Consider the following 12,672-nt stretch of genomic DNA (forward strand, 5'->3'; position numbering starts at 1 on the left):
CAACCATGTGTCTGTAACGTGTACTCACACATCTGTGTGTGTGTGTGTGTGTGTGTGTGTGTGTGTGTGTGTGTGTGAGAGAGAGAGAGAGAGAGAGAGAGAGAGAGGGGGGGGGGGGGGGGGGGGACACGAACTTCTGGTGGGAGATCACTCATCTAATTTTTGTATTCCTGTACGGGGAATGCATTTTATGTGAAAGTCGCTTGCCTGTTATCAGCAAATAAATACGATATTGCGCTGCCTGTGTTATTCTGAATGCACATGCACGCCTGTCTGAAGGAACGTTGCGTCATAATTGGATTAACACAGGCACTGCTATATTGTATTTATCGTCTGACACCCGGCAAGTAACTGTCAAGTAAAATGTCTCTCCTTTACAGGAATATACATAATGGATGTATGAGTACAGGTTGTAGCCACATGGTTGATCACATATGGAAGTTTGAGTCTGGCTGTGAATCGTGCTGGGATAGCCAAGTGGTAAGGCAAACGCTCGCGATAAGTGGGAAACCTGGGTTTGAGTTCCAGTCCGGCACAAATTTTCAGTGTCATCATTCCATTATACAGCTAATGGTTGTCCACATTCGCAACTGGGAATAAATTTCATGTACTGATATATGTTTTGTCGTATATCAACAATGACACGTCATTCAGGCATGCCTAATACTGTGCAAGTAATGCTCCTTAAACTGTGTTTATCAAATGTTATTACATTATGCTTCTCACTTTGGTATTGTATGTTTTATTTGTTTCAGTTTTCACCTTTCATTTGAAAACTGCCGTACAGCTGAAATCATGATAGGGAAATAACTAAATAATAAAAAATTAATCAAATCGTGACACTGATCATTTAAAAAGTGTTTTATGGCTATTGTCTCTAACCAAGAAAAATAAACTTTATAAATAGTTTTAAATTTTATAACAGAAAATTGTCAAGGAAACTGTGGATCACCAAATATACATGTATTTCTTCACAAAGTGAAAAAAAATAGTTATAAAATAGCCTGAATGGGATGTGGTATTGAAGAATGAAAAATCTCATCTTTAGGAATCAACAGGGGATTTGAAAATGACCCTTGTGTGGAACCTAGCTCACCCTATTTCTCCCCAATACCCAAAAAGCAGCCAATACTGGCGCTCATGTTAATGCTGTATTCCTTGACTTCTGAGAGGCATTCAATACTGTTCCGCAGTGGATTGAAGAGTTTGTAGAAAACAGAACATAACATGTCATTCTCAATGGAGAGAAGTCTTCAGATGTAAAAGTAATTTCATGTATATCTAAAGGGAACATCCACAATATATATAAACAATGTAGCGGATAACGTTGGAAGTTCCATGATGCTTTTCATGGATGATACTGTTGTATAAAGAGAAATCGCAATGCTAAAATACTGTAATGAAATGCTGGAAGACCTACAAAGAGTTGACACTTGGGTGAGAGATTGGCAGTTGATCATCAACATAAACAAATGTAACATATTGTACATAAGTAGGCAGAAGGATATGTTATTGTGAGATCACTGGAAGTAGTTACATCTATAAAATTCCTAGGGAGGTGGGTGTTTGAGCAGTTTAAATTGGAACAACCACGTAAACTAATCACAGGTGAGGCAGATGCCAGACTGAGATTCATTGGAAGAATCTTCAAGAAGAGTAGCCCACTTACAAAGAAGGCAGCATATAAAAACCCTCATTCGACAATACGTGAACATTGCTCGTCAGTCTGGTTGGACAAGACGCTTCTAACAGCACTGAAAACCATTAAGTTAGCCTTCAACTTCTGTGTTAAACTCTTATTGCAGGTTAGATGGACAGAGCAGAAAAGCATTAACTCATGGACTTAACTACTTTACAGCTGCATGCCATTGTGTATGTTAGGCAATGCAGTTAAGTGCTGCTTCCCATGCAAATCTTCCTCTGTGATTTCATATTCATTCAGTTGTTGTTTGATTGTCGTGCTGAAGCCAGTCTTGTGCTATGTTGCCCAAAAGAAAGGGAAATGGTTCCACTTGTAAGAAAAACGTAATAAAAGCCATTACCAAAGGTATAGCTTATATTAACTACAGTGGAAAACATGTTGCAGAAAAGGAAACAGACAAGGACTGCAGATCACTACAAACTTAAACTTTATCAATATTTATGGTAATAAGCTTTATTTCCAATCTGTCTTTTTCTGATGCCGAAGTAGCTGTGCTGGTGTATCCTGTATTCTTTTCCAATATCTGTTGTAGAAGATTTGATTAAATGACAGATTGTTAAACAATTGTATTAACTGTAGGTGCCAAAGAGGATGTTTCAAGAGAACTACTGAAATGAGAAAATTGATATCCTTTTGAAATTTCATGACCTCCCAAACTAAGATACTCAAGAGTTGTACCTAATGGGCCTTATTGAAGCTTATGATGTCAAGAGGTGCAGACCTTGAAAATTAGACGGTGATGGAGAAAATAGCGTTGTTCCAGTTTTTGGTATTTTGTCATGTGTGGCTCATGTAGAGTGCCAAGTGTGTCAAAAAGCATTTAGCAGTTTCCACTCCATTGGAATGAAGCGGGTGTTCTCTATAATTCACATGTCAATAAATGCCAAACTGCCATAAGATAAATGTGGGAAGAATGTGAAAGGAAATAATATTTCTGAAAGTATCCTGAAAACAATAGATGAACATTTACAGTCTTCTCCTCTGGAGTCTTCACATTATTCTGGAAATGAAATTCAGTAGTTAGATTCATGACTGTGTGTGAAAACAATGTATCAGATGTACTGATACGCAGATACGCAGAGTATCCAGATGCAGCTGTGAAATATGACTTCTACAGGCAGTATATTTCATAAAAATTATGCTTATAAATTCGTAGACAACAGATAGGTGTTTCTTCACTTTGTGAGGAGCTTAATGTGAAATTAAAAAGTCCCCATCTTTGAAGGAGTCAAAAGCTTTATGAGTCCCTGAAAGAAACCAAGTCTCAGTGTCTTCAAAATGAAGACACTGGCTGTGACTATAGGCAGAATTTGCCCTTACCAGAAATTCCTGTGCAAGAAGTATTTTATATGCAGCAACTATGAGAAAATGTGTTTAATATCCACAATTTAAACGATGACAGCACCATGGTATATCTCTATCATGAGGGTGGTGGACGAAAAGGTGCGAATAAGATATGCACTTTTCTATACCTATCCATTAAAAATTATGTTCCTGACACAATCAAGCATCTCAGCTTGTTCTCAAGAATGATGTGCTGGACAAAACCGAAATCACACAATGGTGAGAATGTGTATAGGACTGACTACAGTTGGTAGATTTGGGTCAACTACCCACGTTTCATGAGCGTGGTCATTCATACCTACCACATGATAGAAATTTTGTTGTATTCAAAAAGAAAAGAAAAAATTGTGATAGAGTGTATACCCCAAAAGAATATGTTGAATTAATAGCAAACAGCCAAAAAAATGTGGAAGTTCATGTTGCAGAGTATGATGAAATCATTGATTTTGATACATGGTGGCCACCCTACTTTAAGAAGACTGTTGTATCGAGGGAAACTGAAGGATTCCCAAGAGATAAACAGTAGGCATTCTCCCTTAAAATTAAAGTACTGCAACAATTGGAGAGGTTGAAGCATCTGTTTACATCAACTCTCCTGTTACACACATTATTTCTGGGAAAGTAAAGGTCACTGCCTTATCTTACCATACCATCTGACTTGGTATACAAGGAAAAAGTTTCCATAAACTTCAAAAAGATACAGGACATTTGAAAGTCAGTGAAATATGTTCTTCAAGACGCGATGGAATGTTACAAGAACATTATAAACTGGCCAACAATGAGTACTCTGAGCTAATCTTTCCATCCCTAATAAGTCCTGTGTGTTTGTTTCTTCATGAATTTAAATTATATTCAGTCATAGTAATAATGCATTATGTAACTAACATTACTGTTGTCCATTAATATGTATTCCATAAACACGTGTGATTAATATTCCATATTAAATTTATTAATCAATACAGGTTGTGAATTTACTAGTAACCACAGGTCTGAAAAGCATTAAGGCCATTTTTGAAAAACAGAAATTGTTGTGGGTTGGCAGGAGAGCCAACCCCGTGTTATTAGAGGAAGCCGAAAGGCACGCGTTTTAGCTCACGCAGGCTGGCGTGAGGTCTGGAACAGGACAAGGAAATTAGACTTTAGAAAAAACGGACGCAGCTGGTGGAATACTTAACTTTAATCCATTAATGGTGAACGTTGCTCTTGACGGTACATGTTTAACAGTATCAATAGTAACTGGTAATGGCGCCTTGCTAGGTCGTAGCAAATGACGTAGCTGAAGGCTATGCTAACTATCTTCTCGGCAAATGAGAGCATATTTTGTCAGTGAACCATCGCTAGCAAAGTCGGTTGTACCACTGGGGCGAGTGCTAGGATGTCTCTCTAGACCTGCCGTGTGGCGGCACTTGGTCTGCAATCACTGATAGTGGTGACACGCGGGTCCGACGTATACTAACGGACCGCAGCCGATTTAAAGGCTACCGCCTAGCAAGTGTGGTGTCTGGCGGTGACACCACAGAAATAAATGCGGATTAAATGTTCAAATTATATTTTCATTGACAAAAATTAAATTCTAAGAAATTATTTAATGTATAACACTAGTTAACAGATTTAAACTTTTTTCTGCATTTAGTTTGTAAATGGGTGGATTTTCTTAATTTTGAGGTGCCGAATACACTGGTAAAATCAGTTTTTCTCCATTACATCACATTTCCTAGATACACAGCAGAATAAAAAATGGTAGTAGCGAAAATTGACACAATTAAGTCAAACAAAAGTACACATTCAGAATGTTTGAAATCAATACTGTTTTGCATGCATACAGGGTGTCAACGTCAGTGTTGTGCTATGTAATTAATAACATTGTGTTTCAGTTAATGGTACACTGTGATACATTTTTGAATAGGTCTTTAGGAGAGGAAATGAATTACTGAATAAAAAATACAGGGTGCCATTTAAAAAAGTCATACTGCTGTTCATATCTTTGTAAAAAACAAAGCTACAACGAAGGCAATCATGCTGATTGATGTCCCCCTGACGGCTAAAGAACATTTGCTTGAAACATTTTGTAATTTGCATCTGGACAGTTATTTAGATTAGTCAACATAAATGGGACATCCTTTATATGGCCATGATGCCAATAAAACGTCCAAATTATTTCAGAAGATATTTCCACCTTTAATCATCTTTGGTTTTTGAAAAATGCAATGATGGAGCTCTTCTTTTGTTTGCTGTTTCACCACTCTCCCTAAAAAAAAAACCAGCAGGAGTCATCCATCATCGAAGGGTTCCAATGGCCTTGGTAACGATGTTCCATGGTAAGAATGTCTTAGTGAAAGCATTCACCATGCTAACTGCTTACAGATCCCAAATTTTCCGGGAAGAAATCAAGGTGAGAATGTGAAAAGTGAATTTTAAGTGACATTGTACACCCCATGTTCTTATAGTTGTCCAACAGATCATTCACAATGGTAACATAGTTTTTGTCATTTCTGTTACCCAAAAAGCCCTTCACAATTGCTTTAAAAGAAGACCAAGCAGCGAATTGGATATCTGTGAGTTTGGTATCAAAGGTTGGATCTTTCAGCAATTTTCTTATTTGTGGTCCAACAAATATATTCTCTTTCAGCATTGCCTCACTTAATTTGGGAAACTTTTCTTTTCAGTGATTGAAGGCCTCACCTTCTTTATCCAGAGCTTTTACAAAGTTCTTGATAAGGCCCAACTTGATATGAAGGGGAGGCAAAATGATTTTATCAGGCTCACATTTCCAGGAACACATGACTTTCTTACAGGCCATTCCTTGACTGTATAGTGGTTCTTGGTGTCAACGGCTGCACAAAAAGCAGCAGTGTTTCGTGGATGCCACCTGTAAACCAGTAAGGAGTGCAACAACTTTTAAATCACAGCAAAGGCGCCATTTATGATCCTTATATTTAATTGCCTCTAGCAGCAAAACCATGGTTTCATAAGTTTCTTTCACGTCTACTGCGTAAGCCAAAGGTACCGACGGAAATGCATTTGCCATTATTAGTACTGCTTTCAAGCTGATTTTACTGGAGTCAATAAATAGTCGCCACTCCTGTGGATTATGTTATACACCTAGCTGCATCATCAGACCATTGAAATCTCTACAAACACACACTGAATTCCGCATTTCGAAATATTGAATGAAGGAAGCACCTCTTGATCTGAAACAGGAAATTTTTGTCCCTGGAGCTAGAAGGTTCCGTTGTTGCAGTCTCGACCCCAAGAGTTCAGCTTGCTGTTTCAAAAGTTGTAGATCACGAACCAAATCATTCAGTTCCTTGTGATTAAAGAGCTGAGGCAAAGTGTCATGATATTGAGTGAGGGCAGTGCTCTTCCATATGTTCAATACTTTCTGATTCACTTGACATGGTGTCTGGTGCCATGGCTTTCAAGTTACAGACAGGAGCATGGGGCGCAGGCAAATGCATTGAAGATACATTTGCATACTTTATTTTATGTGTAGTTGTGCTTGAATGTCCTAAAATATTTGTAAGACAGAAGTAACAGTCTGAATAATGGTCTTTAGGCTCACACCACACCATCGGATGGCATGGCTCATTGTTTCCCTTTCAGCCACTCGGTCAAGGTTGTAGTACAGGTTATGCAGGGAATATGATGAGGTGCAAAATTCTTATCTTGATCACCAACAGGACAATCAAAATACAATTTATATGCCTTCTTAACCAAATCAGTGATTGGTTTTCTTTGAGCTTTTGGAGTGAATTTCCCACACACATCAAAAGTTGTCGGGGTGGTGTAGACAGCAACAAGATTTACTAGTTGCCATTTTTCTTAGTGTAAGTTTTAAACACAAAAAGTTTGCACTGTCTTTCACAGGAAACACTCACTGAGGATCTCTCTCCCACCACTGGATTACCACACCAACCATTTACTGATGATTTGTAGATCTTCTAGCTCTCCTCTGCAAATCAAAAACAAGCAATTAAACATCAAAACAGAAGAACAGCAAAAAGCAAAATACGAAAAATAAAAAACCTTTAAAAACTCAAAAATGGTACTTGCTAGAACATTTTGAAAGGTACATTAGTATTCTACACACCAAAATACATATTAGTTGATGTATCGCATCCCAGATGCAAAATGGCTGTTCACTAGTGTAATAGGAGCTATAATCAATATTTATTTGGTTTAAATACATCTATACAGTTTTCTCCTTCTCCTGTTATGTTGCAAAAATGGATTTAATGCCTTTCAGCTCCGACCGATTCAATTGATAGAGGAAAAAGAGAAGATTCAGAGAAGAGCAGTACATTTCTGTGCAGAGAGGTGTTCTGCATTGTGGTGTGGTTTACTATTAAAGTTCAAAGAGCATATGTTCCTAGAAGAGTCAAGCAACATACTGTTTCGTCCTATGTATATCTTCCAAAAAGACCATGAAGGTAAAATTCACATGGAGACTACCAGTAATCTCTATTCTTATGAACTATTCACAATTGGAACAGGAAAAGGGGGAAATGACAGTGATACATAAAGAAACCTTCACCACACACTGTAAGGTGGTGTAGGGAGTAGAGATGTGTTATATATGTAGTTATGTTGTAACACATTTAAAGTAAAAATACACCCAGTAGTAGGCATATCATATCTGAAATTGTCAGCCCATACAGTAAAATCAAATTAATAGTAAATTTTGTTAAGAGAGAGTGAAAGTAGCCATAGAAAATGACAGTATTGCTTTAAAAAATTCTGCAAAAAGGATTTTGCCATGTTTGCAAATGTCTTACTCAGTTTATACTTACAAATGTGGTATCAGAGGGACCAGCAATCTAGGGTGTCCTTTACTGAATCTAGTTTTGAGGTACAGTGGATTGAAAAATGCAAGTGTAAAAATCTTTTTATAGTCTAGCAGCAGAAATGAAATGTCCGACAGATAATGCAAATCCTATTTCATCTTGATTTCTAGTAAAAGCTAGTCTTTTATACATTCGGCTGTTATTCATTCCTGGAGACCATTTGATGATATGATAATCTTCTGTTGTCACAGACTGCACTAGACACTATCAGTTGTTTATATTAACTAATTTCTTAAAAAATTGTTTTCTATGTTGCTTTTATTAAAATGTGGAAAGTAACAGATTCATTCTATTAAATTGTTAGAAGTTATTTACACTGTAGTTTTTCAGGAGAAGGAAAATTTAAGAAAATACGTGAAAAGAAATGTTTAGTGCTTATTGCTTAGGATTGGTTATGGGAAGTGTAATATGAAACACAATTTTAAAATCCTGACCTGTTACTTGTACACACTGCATTACTGTAGCTCTTTTTAATTGTTACCTCCAGGTTGCCTTGTCCTGGATATTAATTCCTTATTTGAGTAGGGAAAGTACTCTGTTAAGCTTATATATTTTGTTCCAGCTGAAGAGCTTTTTCACTGAACACCTGCATACAGAAGAAGAAATAAGATTTGTACTCGAAGGTTCAGGATACTTTGATGTACGGAATGGAAATGATGAATGGATTCGTATTGAAGTTTTACCTGGTGATATGATCATAATTCCTAGTGGAATATACCATCGATTCACACTTGATACAAAGGTTTGTATAAATATTACTAAGCTTTCCCCATCCAAAAAGTCACGCTGACTAGTAAGCTGACATAGTTACAATTGAAACTTGCAGGGGGTGTTCACTGTGTTAGCATATGCCAGCTTTCTGCATGCTGTCATTCATTGTTCAGTTAGATAATATATCACTGTAAAGATGTGATTCCATTAAGGCAACTAAGACAATTCAGTCCTTGTGGATGTCAAATGGGACTGCTTTGATGTAACTGACTGCAGGAGCTGGAGGCAGCAAGAACTCAGCAATTGAGACAAGTTACAGAGGCCAACATGAGATGGAGTTGTCACTGTAGTTCATCTTATTTGATTGTTTTGTGGTTTAGCAGCTGAAGCAGTATCAGTACTTCAGTTTCTTCATAAAACTGATGATTGCAGCTGTGGCCATGTAGTCTTGGAACATGTCAACAAGAAGCCACACTCTTGACCATATTGCACTGTCATTTCAGTAAGTAGTCAGTATGATGGCTTGGTGAAAAGTGATGCCTCCAAATTTTTAATGTAAAAACTGTTATAGTTTTTTAGGTAAAGCAGATGTTATTGAATTCTGCATCTTTATTCTTCATGTCTACAGATTTATTTCTCGACATAGTCATCCTAGCAATAAACATATTTCTCCCAGCAAGAGACCAGTGTGTTGATACTATCACTGTTGAATATTTACATTGTTGGTAGAGGCACCACCTCAGCTCTGCTTGCACTGCTTCATCACCAACGAAGTAAAATCATCAAAGGTGTTCTTTAAGTATTGGAAACAGATGAATATCAGAGGACCCAAGTTGGTACTGTGTGACGGATGATCAATGACAGTGAACCCAAGGCGTTGGATTGTTGTAAATGTTGCCTGTGTGTGGTATGGCATTGCCATTCTGAAGGAGAATGTGCTCCATCTGTGGACAAACTCTTTTAATTTGAAACTCGATTACAGCGTGCTGTTTCTCAAGCACCAACATACGGTAGTTAAGATACGTGCAATCATGTTACACACTAGAGTCTGGAATTCTGTAGTGGCAGAGGGCAGCATATATGTAGATATGAAGAAAAAAGATTTGAATGTTGAGGTTTGTGTTATTTAAATAGCTTTTAAGAGTTTTTACATAGATTCGGAACCATTACTTCCATACTGAGTTGCATGTCTTACAAAGGCTGCCATCCCATGGTATGTATGTTGTTGATTTTAAGGCAGTGCCACCATGATTCTCACGGAGTGACTGAAAATTGTGTCATTCAAAGTTGAACACCCATCCCTAAATGTGTATCTCAAATCGTGCAGCTGTAGTCATCCTAGACATTGCATTGGAATCACGGCTTTAAGAAAGAATGACTATAGGTGACGAAAACACTTGGCTTCTTGTTACAGCAGGAGAATTTACAAATTTTGTACTTCTCCTGTGGAACTCTTTTATCACGCTATTTTAAACAAGACAGTTTTCTGCAATATATTGCTTCCCTTCTGCATCATTGTTTAGAGGGACTGGCATTATGGCAGCTGACCCAGCAATGCCCTTCAGCACTAAAGTGAAGACTAAAATAATGTGGAATGAACCAGAAAAAACTGTATTAAGACCTTTTTGTTTAATTGTCATAGCTGTTTTGTGGCCTCAAAAAATTTTTATTTTGGGGCTCTGTTACGAGTTTACTGATGTTAAATTTTAATTTATTCCTTCTGTCACATTACTCTTATTTAGCCATCATCTTCCATTTGCCCCAAAATACTTAATAATCATGTTCCTCCTATAAATTTTAGTTTAATAAATGTTGGTTTGGTTATGAATAATTTCTTTCCACTTTTGTTACAGAATTTTATTCATGCTAAAAGGTTCTTTATTGGAGTACCAGTGTGGACACCACACAACAGGCCAGCTGATGAGATGGATTGTCGAAAGCAGTATCTTAAACAGTTAGAAAATGGGTTTGAAGCAAGACAAAGAGGACTTGGTAGTTCATAAATTCTCTTGTATGTCAGATTTTAGTCTAAGGTTCAGTTTTATGGTAAAACTTAAAAAATGGGAAATATTGTATATCACCATGTAAAGTTATAAAATGGGTCATAACTTTTTTTTGCTATGGTACTGGGAACAATTGTAATCAATTATGATATTATGTGGCAGGATAAGGAAAATATCATTTCTTGAATATGAAAGATAGCTTATCATAACATTGTTAATAAATCTATGCATTTCTTTGTTTCTGCTGACTATCACATAGAGTATTTTAAACTACAGGAACTGTTGTCCTTCAATCTAGACTCTATGTACATTTCTCAACAGGCACGGGACAGTGAATAAAAACCTATTGATCTTCATATACGGGCATTGATTGAAATAATATATTTTTTCCAGTATGCCAGTGTTTTTATTGCTCTTTTCTTTACTTTAAAACTTGTTTTGAGTTGCTGCTGTGTACAAAAATTACATTAATTTTGCCAAAATGTAGGTAACAGTTTCTCACATATTCAACAAACCAATTTTAATCTGAATCTGTTCAGTATTCCAAAATAATGTACTGCCTTTTTCACATTCATTTTCAACATTATTTCAGTTCCATATATAGTTAATAATTTTTACTTTTCCAATATGCTCTGAAGTCGTGTGAGATAGGTAGAGAAATTTCTAGGTGTGATTGCCAAAGTAAGATTGTTGAATATTTCTTTGTGATTTCCACAATAAAAAAATCTATGTTTCATTTAGTAAAAAAATTGTTACACCTTTTGAATGTGTTATCTTAAAAGAATTATTATACAGCCACAATGAAGCTGGTGGTCAGACAAGAAATTGCTAATCAGGGAATATTTTAGCTTTGTGTTTCAAGTCCTGCCATGTTTACAGCTGTTGCAAATCAGACAAGAAATTCTTTGTGTGAGGTATATGTGGAACAACTGTGGTTTTGACTCATTAAGATTTAAATCTATGTTGCTTTGGTATATTTTGTCTGATTTTCAGAGAAAGTCCAGTTGCATTTAGAAATCATGTATGTGTCCAGTCTCCTTATTCAAGTTAACAGAAATACAGTGACTGCTGAATTATTAGAACAACTGAAGATGTAAACTGAATCATGAGAAAGGTTAGAAGAATGATTAAAAGCGAAGTTCTACAAAATTATTTTGAAAGTTCTTTCAGATGTCTCTAGTTAATACAAAATCACAATGTGTGTGTCTTAAGTTTTAGAAGGATTTTCTATTTGACAAATGGAAAAAAAGTAGAAATGTTAAAAATATAACCATAAAAGTAAGCTTATTTTAACTTTTTGTCCATAATCTGAATCACATATGAAAGGGGGGAAAAGGGAACATAAATGAATATAGAATACATTTAACATAAACTTACATTGGAGAAGCAGTAATGTATCTGATATTATAAGGCTGTGACTAAAATGGTATTCTCATCAAAAAAGATCATTTTGTAAATAAAAATTAGTGAGATTTGTGGCTATTATTTTTTTAAAGATTTTTCTGCATATGTGGCATATATATATTTCAGTATATTGTAATGTTGTTTCTTTTAAATATATGGAAGTTCTCAAAACACTGTTTTTCTTTTTTCTTACCAATTTTTTTCCCCTGCTGAATTCCACTCTATAGAAAGAATTTTGTTTTTATTTTATGTGCAGTTACACATATTATAATAATAAAAAAAAATACAAAAACTAAATCTAACATACTGCTAGCTTCCAGTTCATCTGACTTTCCTCATAGGTTTCAGAAGCACACACTGCTTCTGTGATAGTTCAATCTATTTGTGCCACCTGATAACCTCAAGTTATGTCATCTATGTTTTCCCGCCCAGATGTTTTTAAATGTTCACTTTCCCCTACAGAATTTTGTCTAGGTTCTTCTGTACTCCCTGTTCTTGCATTCAGTATACTGACAAGAAATTGGCTTATTTTCTTAATCTTTGGTTTTATTTCTGACAACAAATGTTCCAGACTGAATGAGGTTGCACATTGATAAGACACAAGACCCACATTTTGGAGAAGGGTGGGTCAAATCCTTATTTGGCTGTCCAGATTAAGGTTTTC

The 12,672-nt window shown here is 36.1% G+C and overlaps 1 protein-coding gene across 1 annotated transcript in view; it reads left to right on the forward strand.

Annotated features, from left to right (window-relative positions):
- Positions 1 to 10,962, forward strand: part of LOC126091413 (acireductone dioxygenase) — a 74,628-nt gene extending 63,666 nt beyond the window's left edge. Inside the window, exons 4-5 of the mRNA XM_049907060.1 lie at positions 8,453 to 8,632; positions 10,455 to 10,962. Of these exons, the coding sequence (XP_049763017.1) occupies positions 8,453 to 8,632; positions 10,455 to 10,604 (330 nt within the window). The 3' untranslated portion in view covers positions 10,605 to 10,962. The remainder of the gene's footprint in view (positions 1 to 8,452; positions 8,633 to 10,454) is intronic.
- Positions 10,963 to 12,672: the final 1,710 nt, after the last annotated feature.

This window comes from Schistocerca cancellata, chromosome 1 (assembly GCF_023864275.1).
Source record: "Schistocerca cancellata isolate TAMUIC-IGC-003103 chromosome 1, iqSchCanc2.1, whole genome shotgun sequence".
In the NCBI taxonomy this organism is placed as follows: Eukaryota; Metazoa; Arthropoda; class Insecta; order Orthoptera; family Acrididae; genus Schistocerca; species Schistocerca cancellata.